This window comes from Neomonachus schauinslandi, chromosome 10 (assembly GCF_002201575.2).
Source record: "Neomonachus schauinslandi chromosome 10, ASM220157v2, whole genome shotgun sequence".
Taxonomy (NCBI): Eukaryota; Metazoa; Chordata; class Mammalia; order Carnivora; family Phocidae; genus Neomonachus; species Neomonachus schauinslandi.
Genome location: NC_058412.1, coordinates 34,052,745 through 34,073,390, shown reverse-complemented (window position 1 = coordinate 34,073,390; position 20,646 = coordinate 34,052,745). Strand labels below are relative to the sequence as shown.

At 42.4% G+C, this 20,646-nt stretch overlaps 1 protein-coding gene across 1 annotated transcript; it reads left to right on the top strand.

Moving 5' to 3' along the window:
- Window positions 1–300: 300 nt before the first annotated feature.
- LOC110587283 (cytochrome c oxidase subunit 7A-related protein, mitochondrial) lies at window positions 301–20,483 on the top strand. Its single transcript, XM_021697506.1, has 3 exons — window positions 301–449; window positions 18,142–18,273; window positions 19,613–20,483. Exons 1-3 carry the CDS (start codon window positions 378–380, stop codon window positions 19,751–19,753), a joined length of 345 nt encoding a protein of 114 aa, XP_021553181.1. The 5' UTR covers window positions 301–377; the 3' UTR covers window positions 19,754–20,483.
- Window positions 20,484–20,646: the final 163 nt, after the last annotated feature.

Genomic DNA, 20,646 nt, shown 5'->3' with positions numbered 1-20,646 from the left:
ACTCGATCCTGGCGAGTCCCTCAGCCTCCGGCCTGGTTCGCGGGGCGCTTGCGCATTTCTTAAGGCGTCTCAGCACTGCCCGAATCAAAATGTGTGCGTGGTGGGGGGGCGGGAATTTCGTGCTTCTTACAGACCCCGCTACGGCGGCCTTCTGCGCTCTGCTAGAGCTGTCTTTTGCCTTCTTGGCCCAGACACTCCGGCTTCTTGTTCCCTGATATGGCTGAAGAGGTCATGTTATAAATTAGGCGATCTCCGGGCAGCCCGGCTCCTGGCGCAGGGTCCTTGGGCTGAGACTTAAAGCGGCGGCAGGGAAAGCAGGGTCCTTCTCTGGGGCAGTCGCGCAGGTAGCGGCTGCGGGAAGCCGGGCACCGGGCGTCATGTATTACAAGTTTAGTGGCTTCACGCAGAAGTTGACTGGAACATGGGCTTCCGACGCCTATAGCCCGCAGGTACTGGTAGCGGCGGGCCGTCTCGGACAGAAGTGGTCGCCCGAGCCTCTGCGCCTGGCAGTCGTGAGGCCGGAGCCGGGCGGGATTTCTGCCTGCGGTTGGGTTTGGCTCGCCCCGCACCTCCCGGCCCCTTTCCGCATCTGCTTGCAGCGGCCGTTGAGGCTGCTCATTCTGTAGCTGCTTCCCCGGCGGGGCTGGTCCGGCGCGGAAGTTGGGCCTGGCATTCAGCTGGGGTCAAGGTGACCTCTGAGCTCGTTGCTTCTGGGTCGGGGGGTGGCTTGTGGGGTCGGCGTGGCCCAGAATGCGACCTGCCAAGAGTCTGAAGTTCGGCTTTGTCCTTTTTGAGGAGGTTCCGCTTTTGGTCTCCTCAGTGCTCCATTGGTACCTCCCTGCGTCGCCCAAAAGCTGCATCAAGGCACGAGGTTGGAGAGCTGGGATGACAGCACCGAGGGAAGCCACAGAGGCCGGAGAGGCTGTATGATCAGAATTGGGGGACTTGATGGGTTCTTTCAAATGTCCAGGTGAATCTGGGCAGTTACGTGGAAGGACCTTACGCTTCTCAGCTGTAACATGGTTGGTTGCAGCCATTTGAGTCTAAAAAGTATTCTGATTTCACTCATTTTGCTGGTTGGGAGTTTCAGCCTCAGTTGTAGACTCTTCATCAGAGCTAATGTCCTGGTTTTGCCACTATTTTTATGACCTTTATCAGGTTACTTAATTTATTGTGAGCTTAGTTTCATCTAGGGCAGCTTTAGTACAGGTTAAGTGAAGTGTGTGTCACGTCATTAGTAGTCTTTGGCAGATGGTTGGTACTGGATAAGTGGTAGCTATTCTCCAGAAGTTGAGTGTGAGATACCATCATGTTCGTTCCTTATACTCACAGAGAAGTGTCGGAAATATTTGCAACTGAAATATGCAGTTGGAAAACTGGATTCGAATAGTAAGGATCCCAGGTGGGGTGTAAAGGATGCTCTATTGTTACCTCCTTTTTCTGGGGGACACAGCAACTTGCCCAAGTGGGGACGATGTTTTAAGAGATTTCAGGGTCACCTGGGTGGCTCAGTAGGTTAAGTGTCTGACTTAAGTTCAGGTCATGATCTCTGGGTCCTGGGATCGAGTCCCTAGTCGGGCTCCCTGCTCAGTGGGGAGTCTTCTGTCTCTCACTCTGCCCACCCCACCCTCCCCGCTCGTGCACTTGCTCTCTTTCTCAAATAAATAAAATCTTTTAAAAAAGTGATTTCAGTCTAAGATTAGATGTGCTGTTAATATTTGTGTTTTTTTTTAAAGATTTTATTTATTTATTTGACAGAGACACAGCAAGAGAGGGAATACAAGCAGGGGGAGCGGGAGAGGGAGAAGCAGGCTTCCCGTTGAGCAGGGAGCCCGATGCGGGGCTCGATCCCAGGACCCCGGGATCATGACCTGAGCCGAAGGCAGATGCTTAACGACTGAGCCACCCAGGCGCCCCTAGATGTGCTGTTAATATTAACTAAGATAAGGGCGTCTGGGTGGCTCAGTCGTTTGAGGATCTGGCTTCAGCTCAGGTCATGATCCCAGGTCGCCCTGGAGCCCTGTGTCGCTGGGCTCTCTGCTCAGTAGGGAGCCTGCTTCTCCCTCCCCCTCTGCCTGCCACTTCCCCTGCTTGTGCTCTCTCTCTGTGTCAAATAAATAAATAAATAAATAAAAATTTAAAAAAAAATTAAGAAAGGGCAAGGATCCAGGTTTATAAATGTTGAACTTGTGATGATGTCATGTTTGGTAGTAGCTGGATTTGGGAATATAGAGTTTAATAGGTCTCGGTGTCTTCAGCCTATAGTTGGTAGTAGAATCTGTGGTGGGGAGATCACGCAGGGAGCATATAGAGAAGAAAGGTGGGAATATGATTAGACTACAGAAATACGAAGGGGAGGGTAGAGGAGGAACTTTTTTTTTTTTTTTTAAGATTTTATTTATTTGACAGCGAAAGCAGGAACACAATTAGGGGGAGTGGTAGAGGGAGAAGCAGGCTTCCCGCCGAGCAGAGAGCCCGATGTGGGGCTCGGTCCCAGGACCCTGAGATCATGACCTGAGCCGAAGGCAGTCGCTTAACGACTAGCCACCCAGGCGCCCGGAGGAGGAACATTGATCAAAAGAACAAACCAGGATTAGAAGGGAAACCAGTGTGGAGTCACTGAAGCCAAGTTGGTAGTGAGGTCTAAAGGAGGAGTTGTCAACAACAGTGATTTATTTCTTTTGCAGATTACAGGGGAATAGCCATTTCTATCATATTTGCTTCTATAGGAGTGTATTTTTCAGTGCACTGATCTTAAATGTTGCAGTTCAGTGAGTTTTGACAAGTGCATACACTGTAACCCATACCCCTGTTAACATATCGACATTCCGTCACCCCTAGGAAGTTCCCTTCCCTATCTCTGTCTACCTTCCTATTGTGACTGTTATAAATTAATAGTTTTGCTGTTTTTGAATTTCACGTAAATGGAACCACACAGTACTCTTTTGTGTAGGGCCTCCCCCCCAGTCAGTATTTTTGAGGTTCATTCATGTTACATGTATTAGTAGCTCCTTTTATTGCTTTGTAGGATTTCATTGTGTGAATATATCACAATTGATTTGTTTTTGGTTGTAGATGTTCTTTTATTTTTTATTTATTTGTTAGCGCACAAGCAGGAGGAGCGGCAGGCAGAGGGAGAAGCGGCCTCCCCGCCGAGCAGGGAGCCCGATATGGCATTTGATCCCAGGACTCTGGGATCATGACCTGAGCCACCCAGGTGCTCTGTAGATTTAATAGAATTTTAGCATAATCTAGGTTTTGTTACTTAGCGAGGAAGTAAAATTTTAGACTAAAACATATGAAATGGAATTGGCTCTCAGCAGAGATTACCCTGAGATGCATGTGGTACAGGTAGGGCCTTCAGATTTCTAGTGCCTCTTAAATCACTGGGGAATCATTGAGTAGTAAGTTTAGCCATGGTAGATAGAGATAGATCATGAAGGGTGTAGGATGGTAGGACTTAATTTTGTGAGAAACAGGAATTTTCAAAACATCTTGATGGAGAAAGTTGTGGTAGAGTCTTGTCCAGAGGTTGAAACAAGAGCGTACTTCTTACCTTTGGTTTCATGGAGGGTTTATGATGGAGGAGCAAGTATCATGACAGAGCTATGCCTGAAAAGATAATATGACTGGGAGAGACCAGTACCAGGGATGCCTGTTAAACTCATAAAATAGTTCAGGGTCTTCTGAGTGGGAAAGGAGAGAGGTCTGGGGGATAAGGATTTAGCAACTGATGCGGGAGACTGGGGGGATGAGAAAGGAGGACTCCAGGATGATTGGGTAGTGGGAGGATGGTGGTGCTTCCATTATAAACAGGGAGCTTGAATAGGTCTGTGAGGAACTGTGTGAATTTTGGACCTGCGGAGTGTGTTGTGTCCTGGAAACAGGGAGGTGGTGATATCTTGCTGGCAGGTAGAACTTGAGTTGCTGCAGATTGACAGTTGTTTCTAGCCCTAAATCAGAGTGAATTCAGATCAGAGCACTGAAAAATTCTATCATTTAAAAATTAAAACAGAAAAATCATGTAATTCTCTTATTTCTCCACTCTCCTCAAACCTAAAAGGTAGAAGAAAAGGGAAACTTGGGCCAGTGAACTTTGAGGGGAAAAAAATCGAGTTGACTTTTCTCTTTAAAAATTTGGAGCAACTAGGGGCACCTGGCTGGCTCATTTGGTGGAGCATGAGACTCTCCGATCTTGAGGTTGTGAGTTTGAGCCCTGCATTGGGTGTAGAGATTACTTAAAAATAAAATCTTAAGAAAATTTTTTGGAGCAACTATATTAGACTGGGAAGAACTCAGCCGCTGAATGTGGTTGCTGTTGAATGGCTCTTAATTGTAGAGGTAGTGATTGTGTAAATAGCTAAGAGATTTGGTATTAAAAAGCAAAACCTGTGATTTCCACTTGGTCTGCAGTCCACTATTTTAAGAACAGTATTCACTAGTTTTCTCATTTGTGGGAGATGTGGGAGGCTCTGCCATCAGCTACTGATTTGATTTACATGACTTTAGTTCTGAAATATTTAAGTCTACATGGTGGTGAAGCCATAGCTTATTTATACATTCAACAGATATTTACTGAGTGTGCTCTTTGCTTTTTTAAGTCTTGGGAAGTAAGAGCAGTGAACAAAACATGCCAAAATCCCGCCTTTGTGAGGCTTCCATTGCAGTAGGGGGAGACAAAGTAAACAAAGTAAAATTTGGTGTGTTAGGTGCTTATAAGTGCTGTGGAGAAAAAAAACCGGGAACGGGTGATAGGTTGTTAGCAGGGTAAAGGGGAGGACATGCAGTTTAAAAGGGTGGTAAGGGAATGTCTTGCTGAGAAGGTGACACGTGGGCAAAGACCTGAAGGAGGTGAGGGTGCCAATCATGTGGATACCCAGAGAAGAGCATTCTAGGTAGAGGGAACAGTGCCTGGTGCCTGGGAGGTTTAAGGGGCTTGTCTAGGGGACTGGGGGTAGAGTAAGGGGATGATGTAAGTGGTAGGGTGGTGGGGTTTGAGGGGTGCATCTCATGGCCCTGGATATCATTGTAAGAACTTTGGGTTTTGCTCAGTGTGAAGAGGCTTTTGGAGAGGTTTGAGCTGAGTAGTGACATCTACAATCACTGGTCACTGCATTAAGAGTAGACTGCAGGGCAGCCAGTGTGGAAATGGAAGGAGGGTGATCAGTTGGGGGGCTGTTACAAAAATTCAGGGGTTTGGACCAGAGTGTGGATTGGTGGAGATGGGTGAGAAGTGGTCAGATGCTGAGTGTATTTTGAAAGTAGAGCCAAAAGGATTTGCAGTGTGTAAGCAGTATTAAAAATGATTCTGGGCACCTGGGTGGCTCAGTCCGTTAAGCATCTGACTCTTGATTTCGGCTCGGGTAATGATCTCAGGGTTGTGAGATTGAGCTGTAGAGGGCTTCGCATTCAGTGAGGAGTCTGCTGAGATCCTCTCCCTGTCTCCTCCTCCCCCACTCGCTCGGTCTCAAAGAAAATGTTAAAAAAAAAAAAAAAAAGATTCCAAGGATCTTGGCCTGAAAACCTGGAAGGATGCTATCGTCAGTTACTGAGATGGGGAGGCCCATTATTCTTCTACATTGGGGCAGCTGCAACCCTGGAAGAGGCATAGGTGAAGGGATTTGCTTTAGGTACCTTCCTGTAAATACAGCTTCCTGTTCAAGTCCACTCTTGAGAACCCCAGTGTCAGTCCTGTCTAGCTGCCTTGAAACATTGGAAGCACTGACTGCTTTTAATTCTTAGGAAATTTAATGAGAGATAGGTGAATATCCATTTATACACATGATCTTAGCCAAAAGGCCGAGAAGCGATTAATATCCATTCCTTTTACCTGTGGGGCCAGGACAGCTGAATTATTGATTGTATGGTATAATAAAAATGTGTGGGTTTGAATCCCATCTTTCTTATGGAATCTCTGAGCTTTGTTTTAATCGTCGGTAACTTGGGGGGCGCCTGGGTGGCTCAGTCGGTTAAGCGTCTGCCTTCACCTCAGGTCATGATCCCAGAGTCCCAGGATCGAGTCCTGCATCGGGCTCCCCACTTAGCGGGGAGTCTGCTTCTCCCTCTGACCTCCCCCCCCCCATGCTCGCGTGCACGCTCTCCCTCTCTCTCACTCACTCACTCTCTCAAATAAAATCTAAAAAAAAAAAATCATCTGTAACATGGGACGATAATACCTCATTTACAGGGTTATGTGAAGAGTAAATTTATTTATGAAGATTATGTAGGATCCTGAAAAGAAATGCTTATAAATAAAAACAGAATGTAGAATTTTATTTTATTTTTTAAAAGAATTTTATCCATTTATTTGACAGCATAAGCAGGGGGAGTGGCAGGCAGAGGGAGAAGCAGGCTCCCCACTGAGCAGGGACTTGGGGGCTCTATCCAGGACCCTGGGATCATGACCTGAGCCCAAGGCAGAGGCTTAACCGACTGAGCTGCCCAGGTGCCCCTAGAATGTAGAATTTTATACTGCAACTGTAAAGATGTTAAAATACGCCTATAAAAAAAGATTGGAGGAGAATATACAAATTATAATAGTTAATGGGATAAGATACTGGGATTATTGGTAACTTTAAAATTCCATATTCCAAACTTACAGTATTATAAATGGAAATACGGAGTTATTTAAAACCATTAAGATGGTTGATACTCTTTTTTTCAGATGATATTGTTCAAAAACTTTGCTGTAGTTTTGAATCACTTGATGGGTGTACAAACACTGAGCGATTAGGTATAATCCTTTCTAAAAATGCACTCATATTAGTCCTGTCAAAACAAGAATTTAACTTCAAACCATTTTCGGAGCTGCTTGGTAGAAAGAGTTTTTAAATTTTTGCATTCAAGGGGAAATGATCCTTATAGGAGAAAATACAAAGCTCACAGAATAAAGGAGCCTGTTAAATTCTTTAGTTCAAAGAGAGATACTTTCTAACGTTGGTATCTCAGTAGTTAGGGCCTCTCTTCCCATCTCTAACTCCTTCTGAACCTGAGTGTATTATATACTAAATTTAGACTAGCAACTTATAAAACTTTCTCTTTAAATCAGTTGTTGCCTTTAAGCAATAGTTGAGAGGGGCAGTGGGGGCAGGTAGTAGAATACTTAAAAACCCAAGGCTGTGGACTTTAGAGGGGCCTGAGTTTCGACACTAGACGCCATCCTTTTTGCTACACGATCTTAGGCAAGTTGCCTTCTCTGATCTAGTTTTCTCCTCTGTAAAATGGGAATAATAACATCTTGGTAGGGTTGCTGGCAGGATTAAATGAGATGATGTGTTTGAAATGCTTGACAGGATGCTGGGCATATAAGAAAGGCCGAGCACATAATTAGTGGCTGTTATTCCATAACATTAATATCCGTAATGGCAGGGATTGTATCTGTCTTATTCATCGTGTATTTTCAGGATAGAGTAAGGGCTCAGTCATATATGCTGAATGAGTGAATGCAGTGCAGAAAAAAAGTCCACGGTTCATTCCCATTTGTGGGACTGTGTCAAAGAAATAGAAACGAAGTTTAATTTTTGGTGGGGGGTTAATTGAAGTATAGTTGATTTACAATATTATATTAGTTTCAGGTGTACAACATAGTGATATATACATTACAAAATGCTCACCACATAAGTGTAGTTATCATCTGTCACCTCACAGCATTATTGACTGTATTGTGTATGGTGTACTTTTTATCCTCCTGACTTATTTTACAACTGGAAGTTTGTACCTTTTAATTTCCTTCACCTCTTTCCCCTCATCCTCCCACCCACTCCACTCTGGCAACCACCAGTTCTCTGTATTTCTGGGTCTATTTCTATTTTTTGTTTTATTTTTTAGATCCCACACATAAGTGAAATATTAATGGTTTTTTTTTTTCTGTCTGACTTATTTCACTTAGCATAATACCCTCTAGTTCCATCCAAGTTGTTGCCAGTGGCAAAATCTTATTTTCATGGCTGAGTATTACTCCACTGTGTGTGTGTGTGTATATCACATCTTCTTTATCCATTCTTCTGTTTTTTTTTTTTAAGATTTTACCTACTTATTAGAGAGAGAGATAGCAAGAGAGGGAACACAATCAGGGGGAGTGGGAGAGGGAGAAGCAGGCTCCTTGCTGAGCAGAGAGCCCAGTGTGGGGCCCGATCCCAGGGCTCTGGGATCGTGACCTGAGCCAAAGGCAGACGCTTAACGACTGAGCCACCCAGGCGCCCCTCCATTCATATATTGATGGACACTTACGTTGCTTCCATATCTTGGCTATTGTAAATAATGCTGCAGTAAACATAGGGGTGCACATATCTTTTTGAATTGATATTTTTGCTTTCTCTTTTTAAATATTTATTTATTCATAAGAGAGAGAGGGGCAGAGGGAGAAGCAGGCTCCCCAAGGAACAGGGAGCCTGATGTGGGACTCAATCCCAGGACCCCGGGATCATGACCTGAGCCGAAGGCAGACGCTTAACCATCTGAGTCACCCAGGCGCCCCCTATATTTTTGTTTTCTTTGGGTAAATACCCAGAAGCAGAATTACTGGTTTGTATGGTATTTGTATTTTTAATTTTTTGAGGGACCTCCATAACTGTTTTCCGTAATGGCTGCACCAATTTATATTCCCATGAACAGTGCATGAGGGTTGCCTTTTTTCTGTATCCTCTACACACTTGTTATTTCTTGACTTTTTGATACTAGCCATTCTCATTGTGGTTTTGATTTGCATTTCCCTGATACTTAATGATGTTGAACATCTTTTCATGTGTCTCTTGGCCATCTGTAAATCATCTTTGGAAAATGTGTGTTCAGGTCCTCTGTACATCTGTTTTTTTGGTATTAAGTTGTATAAGTTCTTTATAGATTTTGTATATTAACCCCTTATTGGATATATCATTTGCACATAATCTTCTCCCATTCAGTAGGTTGCCTTTTTGTTTTGGTGGTTTCCTTCACTGTGCAAAAGATTTTTAGTTTGATGTAGTCCCAATTGTTTATTTTTGCTTTTGTTTCCCTTACCTGAAGAGACCGATTCAGAAGAATGTTGATAAGGCTGATGTCTAAGAGACTGTGTATGTTTTCTTTTTAGGAGTTTATGATTTCAGGTCTTACATTTGGGTTTTTAATCCATTTGAATTTATTTTTTGTGGGTTTTGTTTTGTTTTTTTGGGGGGGGTTCCAATGATCCTTTATTGAAGTATTTTCTTTTGTAGTTCTTAACTAGCTGGGTATTCCACTGCACCACTATTGATGTCATCTGTGATGTCATGAGGTGGTGGCCACCAACATTTGCAGCCCAACTGGATAGTCCCCATGATCTCTTCAATGGTTCCAGAGGGTTCTGTGGCTAAAGATTGGTGCCACATCTGTCAGGCAATGTTGATAATCTCACCAAAAGTGATATTTCCACTGTGCTTAATGTTTTTTTGCTTCTTTTTGTCTCTTGGCTGTTCCTTGAGGGCTTTGATAATCAGGGCAGAGGCAGAAGGTGCCTTTTCATTCTGGCCCTGTCTAATTTGAATGGTCACTTTCATTATAATCCTCAGGCCCTTCCAATCACCAGTTGCCTTGGTGATGTCATCACCAACCTTTTTTGGAGATAGACCCAGGGGGCCAGTCTTCGAGGCTGGGGGGACGTGGCACTGACTTCCCCACCGGTGCTCCTCAGGTATACAGTACAGCTTTGATCTTGTTAGGGTCGGACTTAGGTGGCATGGTGGAGGTGGCTGGGGTTGGATGAACCCTGATTCAGGACAACCAAAGACCGTTGCACCTTTGTCTCCTAGTCCAAAGCCAAAAGCTCTTTTTTTTTTTTTTTTTTTTTAATTTTTAAAAGTAATCTCTATACCCAACATGGGGCTTGAACTCATAACCCTGAGATCAGGAGTCACATGCTCTGGGGTGCCTGGGTGGCTCAGTTGTTAAGCATCAGCCTTCGGCTCAGGGTCCTGGGATTGAGCCCCATGTCTGGCTCCCTGCTTCGAGGGAGGCCTCCTTCTCCCACTCTCCCTGCTTGTGTTCCCTCGCTTGCTGTGTGTGTCTCTCTCTGTCAAATAAATAAATAAAATCTTTAAAAAGAAAAAAAAGTCACATGCTCTACTGACTGAGCCAGCCAGGTGCCCCAAGTTAATTTATTTAGAGAGAAAGCAGTGGGTGGGAGGGGAGGGAGAGAGAATCTGGAGCAGACTCCACACTGAATGCAGAGCCTGATGTGGGGCTGGATCCCACGACCTCAAGATCCTGACCTGAGCCAAAACCAAGAGTTGGACACTCAAGCGACTGAGCCGCCCAGGCACCCCCAGTTTCATTCTTTTGCATGTAGCTGTCCAGTTTTACCAGCACCATTTATTGAAGAGACTGTCTTTTCCCCATTGTGTATTTTTGTTTCCTTTGTTGTAGATTAATTGACCATATAAAGAATGGTTTTATTTCTGGGCTCTCTATTTTATTCCATTGATATCTATTTTTGTGCTAGTACCATACTGTTTGGATTATTATAGCTTTTGGTATATCTTGAAGTCTGGGATTGTGATACTTCAGCTTTTTTCTTCTTTTTCAAGATTGCTTTGGCTATTTGGGATCTTTGTGGTTCCATACAAATTTTAGGATTATTTTTTTCTTATTCTGTGAAAAATGTTACTGGTATTTTGATAGGGACTGTATCGAATCTGTAGGCTGCTTTGGGTAGTATGGGCATTTTAACAGTATTGATTCTTCCAGTTAATGAGCATGGTATATCTTTCGATTTATTTGTGTCTTCAGTTTCTTTCATTGTCGTAATAGTTTTCAGAGTACAGGTCTTTCACCTCCATGGTTAAATTTTTTCCTTAGGTATTTCATTCTTTTTGATGTAGTTGTAAATGGGATTGTTTTCTTAATTTCTCTTTCTGCTGCTTCACTATTAGCATATTGAAATGCAACAGATTTCTGTATATTTTGTATCCTGGGACTTTATTGAATTCATGTATTCTAATATTTTTTTGGTGGAGTCTTTAGTGTTTTTTTTATATGTAGTATCATGTCAGCTGGAAATAGTGAAAGTTTTACTTCTTTCTTACGACTTAGGATGCCTTTTATTTCTTTTTCTTGTCTGATTGCTGTGGCTAGGACTTCAGTACTGTGTTGAATAAAAGTGGGGAGAAGGGACATCCTTGTTTTGTTCCTGATCTTAGAGAAAAAGCTTTCACTTTTCACCATTGAGTATGATGTTAGCTGGTGGATTTATCATATATGGTCTTTATTATATTGAGCTGTGTTCCCTCTTAACCCACTTTGTTGAGAGTTTTTATCATAAATGGATGTTGAATTTTGTCAGATGTTTTTTCTGCATCTGTTGAGGTAATCATGTGATTTGTATCCTTCATTTTGTTAATGTTGTGTATCATGTTGATAGATTTGTGGATATTGAACCATTCTTGCATCCTGGAATAAGTCCCACTTGATCATGGTGAATGATCTTTTTAATGTATTGTTGAATTCAGTTTGCTAAATTTTGTTGAGTATTTTTTGCATCTGTATTCATCAGAGGTATTGGCCTGTAATTTTCTTTTTTGTATTGTATTTGGTTTTGGTATCAGGGTAATGCTGGCCTCGTAGAATGAATTTGGCAGAATTTCTTCCTCTTCTATTTTTGGGAATCGTTTGAGAATGACAGGTATTAACTCTTCTTTAAATGTTTGATAGGTTTTACCCCTGAAGTCCTGTAGTCCTGGACTTTTGTTTGTTGGGAATTTTTTGAAAACAAGATTCGCTTTCTCTACTAGTAATTGGTTTGCTCAGATTTGCTATTTCTTCCTGATTCAGTCTTTGAAGATTGTATGTTTCTAGAAATTTATCTATTTCTTCTATGTTGTCCAACTTGTTGGCATACAGTTTTCATAGTAGTCTCTTATAATCCTGTGGTGTTAGTTGGAACTTCTCCTTCATTTGTGATTTTGTTTGAGCTCTTTTTTTCTTAATAAGTTTGCTAAAGGTTTATCAATTTTATCTTTTTGAAGAACCATTTCTTAGTTTCATTGGGTTTTTTAGTCTCAATTTATTTCTACTATAATCCTTATTATTTCCTTTTTTCTTCTAACTTTGCTCTTCATTCTTTTTCTAGTTCCTTTAGGTGTAAAGTCAGGTTGTTGAGATTGTTCTTGTTTCTTGAGGTAGGCCTGTATTACTATAAATTTCCTCTGCTTTTGTTGCATCCCAAAGATTTTGAACCATTGTTTCCATTTTCATTTCTCCGTGTATCTTTAAAATTTCCTCTTTGATTTCTTCCTTGATCCATGGATTGTTTAGGAGCATGTTGTTTAACCTCCATGTGTTTGTGTTTTTTTCTAGTTTTTTTTCCTAGAATTGATTTCTAGGTTCATACTGCTGTAAATGGAGAAGATGCTCCATCTTCTTAAATTTATTGAGACTTGTTTTGTGGCCTAACATGTAATCTGTCCTGGAGAATGTTCCAGGTGCGCTTGAAAAGTATGTATATTCTGCCGCTTATGGATGGAATGTTCTGTATATATCTGCTAGGTCTGTCTGGTCTAATGTTATTTAAAGCCACTGTTACCTTATTGATTTTATGTGTGGATTTTCTGTCCATTGATGTAAGGGGTGTTAAAGCCTCCTACTATTATTGTATTACTGTCAGTTTCTTCCTTTGTGTCTGTTAATATTTGCTTTGTATATTTAGGTGCTCCTATGTTGGGTGTATAGATATTTACAATTGTTATGTCCTCTTGTTGGATTATTCCCTTTATAAAATGCCTTTCTTTGTCTCTTGTTACAGTCTTTGTTTTAAAGACTACTTTGTCTGATAAAAGTTTTACTATCCCAGCTTTCTTTTTGCTTTCATTTGTATGGAATATTTTTTTTTAGATCCTTTCACTTTCAGTCTATACGTGTCTTTAGGTCTGAAGAGAGCCTCTTATAGGCAACATATAGGTGCCCTTGTTTTTTATTCATTGAGTCACCCTTGTCTTTTTTTTTTTTTTTTAGGATTTTTAGTTTTTATTTATTTGTCAGAGCGAGCAAGAGCGCACAAGCAGGGAGTGGCAGGCAGAGGGAGAAGCAGGCTTTCCACTGAGCAAGGAGCCTGATGTGGGACTGATCCCATGACCCTAGGATCATGACCTGAGCCGAAGGCAGATGCCCAATTGACTGAGCCACCCAGGCATCCCTGAATCACCCTTGTCTTTTGATTGGAGCATTTAGACCATTTACTTTTTTTTTTTTTTTTTTTTAAGTAGGCTCCATTCATGACCCTGAGATCAAGAGTCAGACACTTAACTGACTGAGCCACTCAAGTGCCCCATTTTTTTTTAGATCATTTACATTTAAAGTAATAATTTACAGGTGCCATTTTGTTGATTGTTTTCTGGTGGTTTTTGTTGTTTTTCTCTTTTTTCTCCTGGCTCTCTTCCCTTGTAATTGGTGACTTTAGTGTTTTACTTGGATTCCTTTCTTTTTAATTTTTGTGGATTTATTATAAAGTTTTTGGCTTCTGGTTAGCTTAAGGTTCATATATAACATCATAAGTATATAGCAGTCTATATTAAGCTGATGGTTGCTTAAGTTCGAACACATTCCAAAATCATTACAGATTAAACCCTCCCCCATGTATGTATATGTATATGATGTGATATTTTACATCTTTATTTTGTGAATCTCAACAAATTTTATAGATGTAATTGATTTTACTCATCTTCTAACTTTCATACTAGTTTTTTTTTTTTTAAAGATTTTATTTATTTGAGAGAGAGAATGAGAGATAGAGAGCATGAGAGGGGAGAGGGTCAGAGGGAGAAGCAGACCCCCCGCTGAGCAGGGAGCCCGATGTGGGACTTGATCCCGGGACTCCAGGATCATGACCTGAGCCGAAGGCAGTCGCTTAACCAACTGAGCCACCCAGGCGCCCTCATACTAGTTTTTTAAGTGATTGATTTACTACCTTTATCATACGTTTGCTTTTACCAATGAAGTTTTTGTTTCATAATTTTCTTCCAGTCATGGCCTTTTTTTTTCTGCTTGAAGTCCCTTTAACATTTCTTCTAAGTCTGGTTAAGTGGTGATGAACTCCTTTAACTTTTGTTTGTTTGGGGAAACTCCTATTTGTCCTTCAGTTCTGAATGATAATCTTGTCAGGTAGAGCATTCTTCGTTGTAGGTTTCTTCCTTTCAGTGCTTTGAATATATTGTGCCACTGTCTTCTGGCCTGCACAGTTTCTGCTGGAAAATCCATAGCCTCATGGGGTTTTCCTTGTACATAACTAGTTCCTTATCTCTTGCTGCTTTTAAGATTCTGTCTTTAATCCTTGTCATTTTCGTTGTTGTGTGTCTTGGTATGGATCTTCTTGGGTTCATCTTGTTTGGATCTCTCTCTGCTTCCTGGACCTAGATGTCTGCTTTTCCCAGGTTAGGGAAATTTTCAGCTGTTATGTCTTCAAATAAGTTTTCTGCCTCTTTTCTCCTGGGACCCCTATAATGTGAATATTAGTATGCTTGACATTGTTCTAGAGGGTCCCTTAACCTGTCTTTGTTTTTGCTGTTCAGCTTGGGTGCTTTCTGTCTTCCAGATTGCTAATCTATTCATCCGCATCTTCTGATCTGCTGTTGATTCTCTCTAGGGTGTTTTTCATTTCAGTTATTGTATTCTTCAACTCTGTTTGGTTCTTTTTTATATTTTTTATCTCTTTGTTGAGTTCTTTTACGCTTTTCTTTCAACTCCAGTGAGCATCTTTATAACCATTGCTTTGAACTCTTTATCAGGTCATTGCTTATCTCCATTTTATTTAGTTCTTTTTCTGAAATTTTGTTCTTTTCTTTGGAGCATATTCCTTTTTCTCATTTTGTTTGTCTTTCTCTGTTTGTTTCTATGAATTAGTTGAAACAGCAACCTTCCCCAGTGGCCTTGAAGGAGTGGCCTTGTGTAGGAGTGTCCCCTCTGTAGACTGTGTCTGGTGGCTTTGGCTGGCTAGAGCTGTAGTGGGCACAGGCTCAGGGTGCATTCTTTGGGTCTGCCCTGTGGGATGGTGGGAGCTGGGGCAAGTTCAGGCCAGGTGGTTCAGGGGTGCTTGGGTCTAGCGCTGCCCTGGTGGGATGGCAGGAGCTGGGTCAGGCTCAGGCTGGGTTGTCCTCAGGCTCTCCACCCTGGGACACCATAGTGGGATGGCTAGAGCCGGGGCAGGATGTGCTGGCACGCTCTGCATAGCAAGTGCCCTGGATGGCTGCTGAAGCAGATGCGGGCCAGCGGTGTTCCAGGGTGTTTTGTGCCCAGGCCACCTTGGTGAGATAGCAAGGGCTGTAGTTGGTGCAGGCTGGGGTGTCCTGGTTTGTGCTGTGCTGGGGCAGCCGTGGTGGGATGGTTGGAGCTGAGGCAGGTGCATGTGGTGGAGAACACCTTTGGGGGACAGCTGGAGCTGGTGTGGGTTAGGGGCCCGAGGCTGCAGGCTGGCTGGCATGCCTGCTCCCATCTGCACTATCAAGGCAGAGGGGGAATGTAAACAATGGTGCTTGCTAACACCTTCTGACCAGAGAGAGTTCCAGCAGTTCTCCCACTATTTAGCAGTTGCTGTAGCATTAGTGTACGGGGCTTCCTTCACTTACAGTCTATTTGCCTTTTATTTTATTTTACTTTATTTTTTAAGATCTTACTTGAGACAAAGAGAGAGAGAGAGAGAGAGAGCACAAGAGGGGGAGGGTCAGAGGGAGAAGCACACTCCCCACTGAGCAGGGAGCCCCGACGAGGGACTCGATCCCGGGACTCCAGGATTATGACCTGAGCCGAAGGCAGTCACTTAACTGACTGAGCTATGGGGTGCCCTCTATTTGCCTTTTAAACCGCTGGTTTTTTTGCCCTACCCCAAGGTTGGGTGAATCTGTGTGTGGGCCTGTCAGTGCTATCCCTCCCTACTGCAGTTCCTAGCAGAAGGTGGGGTTCCTGTTGTTACCATGTCTTTGTCTCCTGCCATTCTCTGTGTGGTCCCTCTATCCTTTGCTATGCAGAAGCTGTTCAGTCAGCCTTCAATTCTTCTTCAGGAGGAATTGCTCTCTATGTGTAGGTGTAGATTTGGTGTGTTCTTGGAGGAAGTGAGTTCAGAGTCTTTCTGTGCTGCCATCTTGGACCAAAACCAAGTTGCTTTAATGTGTTTTTGTTGCCCTGTTGATCTTAATGCTTCCCTGGTGGGAGTATTATTGAGGCTTTCTTTCTTTCTTTCTTTCTTTTTTTTTTTTGAAGATTTTATTTATTTATTTGACAGAGAGAGAGTGAGCGAGAGAGGGAACACAAGCGGGGGTGTGGCAGAGGGAGAAGCAGGCTTCCTGGCGAGCAGGGAGCCTCATGCGGGGTTCGATCCCAGGACCCTGGGACCATGACCTGAGCCGAAGGCAGACGCTTGACGACTGAGCCACCCAGCTGCCCCTCATTGAGGCTTTCAATATATGATCTTTAGAGTAGGTCTTGTCAGTTATATGTAAGTTTTTATTTCTTTGAAGAGATCAAGGACCAGGGGTCCGACAACTCTGTTAATTTGAGCAAAGGATTTTCTTTTTCATCTGTAAAATGAAAGAGGCTGAGCTTGAACCCTACTTCCTAACTTTAAATTTTTATTTTTTGTAGTTAGAATTTAATATAAAAGGATGTGATTTTATTGGTTTGTAACTCTTAGCTCATATCTTAATCTGCGGGTTATTTTGGAGAACCATCTCTATACCTGCCACTGTGGGTTTACTCTATCAGATAGAAAACCAGACTTCCCCTTAGGTTCTTCTTCCTCTTCTTTTTTTTTTTTTTTTGTACCTTTATTGAGATACACTTTACATACCATACATTCACTCATTTAAAGTGTATAGCTCAGTGGTTTTTCAGTGTATTAATAGATACTGTGTAACCACTGCCACATTAATTTTTGAGCATTTTCGTCACCTCCAGAAGAAACGTATACCCTGCAGTTATCATCCCCCTGTTGCTCACCTCCTAGCCCTGGGCAGCTGCTGATCTACTTTCTGTCTGTGTAGATTTTCTTTTTTCTTTTTTCTTTTTTTTATTCTTATGTTAATCCCCATACATTACATCATTAGTTTTAGATGTAGTGTTCCATGATTCATTGTTTGTGCATAAGACCCAGTGCTCCATGCAGAACGTGCCCTCCTCAATACCCACCACCAGGCTAACCCATCCTCCCACCCTGTGTAGATTTTCTTATTCTGGACTTGCATATGAATGGGGTCCTATAAGATGTGGTCTTTTTGACTAGCTTCTTTTACTTGGCATGTTTTTAAGGGTTATCCTTGTTGTAGCCTGTGACAGTACTTCATTTTTCTCCCCCTTTAGGTTCTTTTTAAGCTTGTGTGTTTGTCCTTCTGTCCATGTGGCCCAGGGAGCTGCTAATCACAAACCTGTGTTAACCCCCAATGTCGTTCAGTTTATATTATTGACTGTGTGCCGTATGCCTGTGGCAGGCCCGCTGCTTTAGGCACGTAGTGTCTCATGCAGTCTTTTCAGGGGTAGATCCCAGTACTTTTATATACATGTCACAGAGGAGAACACTGAGTTTCCTTTATTTTTACTATATCTGTTTTACTTACAGCTTTTTAATGCTGGAAGGTTTAATCACTCTAATTGTTTTGTTTTGTTTTCTGGTCCTGAAAGACAAGTCTCTTACCATTACAGGCTCTTCCAGGTTGAGATATTTCTTTACTGTGTGTCTGGACAGTTTCTGATGTCTACTTTGGAGTTAAGAGATAACATGTTAGTACATCAGCTCACCCAGAGGAGAAAAGGGACAGCCAGGTCTCTTTGGAAATCTAACCAGAAGTTCATATAGATTATAAATGTTTTACTGATTTAATAGGAAGATAGACATAATAGTTATTTTTGGAAGCCCAGATTGGGCTTTTGTGGTTGGTTGTTTGCTTCCCTTCCTCCCCTGACCCCCATCTTAATGTCAGGGAATTCTTCTTGATGGGGTTTGCTGTGGGAAAGTGGACTAATGTATTTTGTTGAAAGTTTAAGGACTTTAAATCTTAAAATTAAAGGCCTTGTAATGCAGACTTGGAGAGCCTTTCCTTTCTTCTGGTGTGGTTGAATTACTGCCTCCACGATTCCAGACAGCCTGCTTGTGGAAAGGTTGTTCATAAGCTCAGGCATGCTTTCAACTTGACATTTTCCTTTTTCTTACAGGGATTAAGGCCTGTGGTTTCCACAGAAGCACCGCCTATCATATTTGCCACACCAACCAAACTGAGTTCTGATTTTGCGGTATATGATTATGCTGGGAAAAACAAAGTTCCTGAGCTGCAGAAGTTTTTCCAGGTGAGAGAAGACACTAGAACAGACACTAGAGAATAAGTTATTTTGGCAGTGAGTTTTCTTCTGGTTGTTCTTGCTTGATATTAAAATTCACTGAGCTGTTAGAAGTAGAGGAGGCTCTCTTGGGTTTGCTGATCAACAGAGAGAAGCCAGAATTGGATTTTAAAATATTATTAATGGTAATCTATGTACAGATAATAGGCCAGTGACCCAGCTGCAGATCAGGTGCTGTGGGAGTGGCAGTGTCTGTTCCTGCTGTTGCTAGAAGGCAGCTTCCCCATCCTCAAAAATATGTGCAGATTCAGGACCGGCTTGGGGACTTTTGGTCAGTTTAATCCCTTTTTATCCGATAAGTAAGACTTGATTGGGCATTTGGGGTCTTGAGTTACTATGGAGGAGGGAGTTTGGAGACTGTGCAAAATAATGGATTCAGCATTTTATGGAGTCTTTTTTTTTTTTTTTTAAAGATTTTATTTATTTGACAGAGAGAGACACAGCGAGAGAGGGAACACAAGCAGGGGGAGTGGGAGAGGGAGAAGCAGGCTTCCTGCAGAGCAGGGAGCCCAATGTGGGGCTCGATCCCAGGACCCTGGGATCATGACCCGAGCTGAAGGCAGATGCTTAACGACTGAGCCACCCAGGCGCCCCTGTGGAGTCTCTCTTTTTTTTTTTTTTTTTAAGATTTTTATTTATTTATTTGAGAGAGAGAATGACATAGAGAGAGCATGAGATGGGGGAGGGTCAGAGGGAGAAGCAGACTCCCTGCTGAGCAGGGAGCCCGATGCGGGACTCGATCCCAGGACTCCAGGATCATGACCTGAGCCGAAGGCAGTCACTTAACCAACTGAGCCACCCAGGCACCCTGGAGTCTCTTTTTTAAACAAGGGTTTAACAGCTTAATGGAAAGAAGCCGAATACAAAATGGACTAGAGCCTATTAATTGATCTGGTGAGCTCAGACATCATTGACTAAAGATCAGAAGTCAAACATTTCTTGTGCCTGTGGTCATTTAGCTGTGGCTTACTTTTGCTTTTAAAAGATATCCACCCGTGCTGCTTTCCTAATTAAGCAATATATGATGAATTTCTTAGAAATGTGGAATCTGTTGCATGCGTGTTCGTGAGGCTCCGTTTTGGAGAATGGCTTTGGCCTTACAGGGCTGTAGCTGCGTGTGTAAGGAAATGTATACCACTATTTCTGTGAGCATTCCGATGGATTAGGGCTTTTTCCACTGCAGTGTGTTGATGGATTAGTTATAAAGTAGAGACATTTGTTCTTTATTAGCCTAAACTGTAAAATCTTTTTATTATTAACCATGTCCTTGGTAATTCTTGCTTTCCAGAAATCTGACGGTGTGCCCATCCACCTGAAACGAGGCCTGCCTGACCAAATGCTTTACCGGACCACCATGGCGCTGACGCTGGGGGGGACCATCTACTGCCTGATCGCTCTCTACATGGCTTCGCGGCCCAGAAACAAATGAGTTAGGCTGCAGAGGACTGGTTTGCTTTTTGGCATAAACCCATTGAATTTTCATTTCTCACAGCTCTGTAAACATTTTCTTTTTTACTTGAATGGTTTACTTAAATTTTCCCAGAGAAATAGGAAGAGACTAAGGCACTATTTTGGTTTGTTTATGAAATGCACATGGTCCATCAGAGCTCATTGGACAGTTAAAACCATTGTTTAAAGAGATACTGCTGCTCTTTAGGCTCCTGATTTCCCTGGAGGTTCTGGAGGAAGGTCGCACACAGACTCATTGACAACAGTCTGTACTGAGGTCCTTGGGGACTCACAGTGGTGTTTTTGAGCATGGGGTGCAGAGGCCTTTCTGGATTTGGATGTGATTGAGGAAGGAAGGAAGAAACCAAGGCCAGGAGCATGAAACGGGGGTTTGCGCTAGTAGACACCTTGGGGGTTTTTCCTTCTTGCAGTAAAATGTTAAGAAAAGTTATCTGCAGCCTGCCACTGTTCATTGGACAGTTTGTTTCCAAGGGCTACTTGCCTCCTCCCAGATCTTTAGTGAAATTTTAAGTGTAATTGTTATGTATTTATTCCACCTCGGGAGCAGAAAACACCTGTTTAGTGTTGCACTTTAGGCCAGTGTTGTTTTATTAATGCCACTGTGACACAGTCTCCTTTACCTTTTCAAAATGTTATGGCTTTAAATTATGATTTATTTTGATTGTGGAATAAATACATGAATGAAAAATCGCAGTTTTGAAGTCCTTTTGAATGCCCTTTCAGAATACCAGAGGCATCCTAAACCTGAGTCTCATTTCTTTCTTTTTAATTAGGCACTAGATTATCTTTACAAAATGGTTCCTCAAAGTCAAGTAATAGGCTAATGGCATATTGATAATTACCATATGGTTC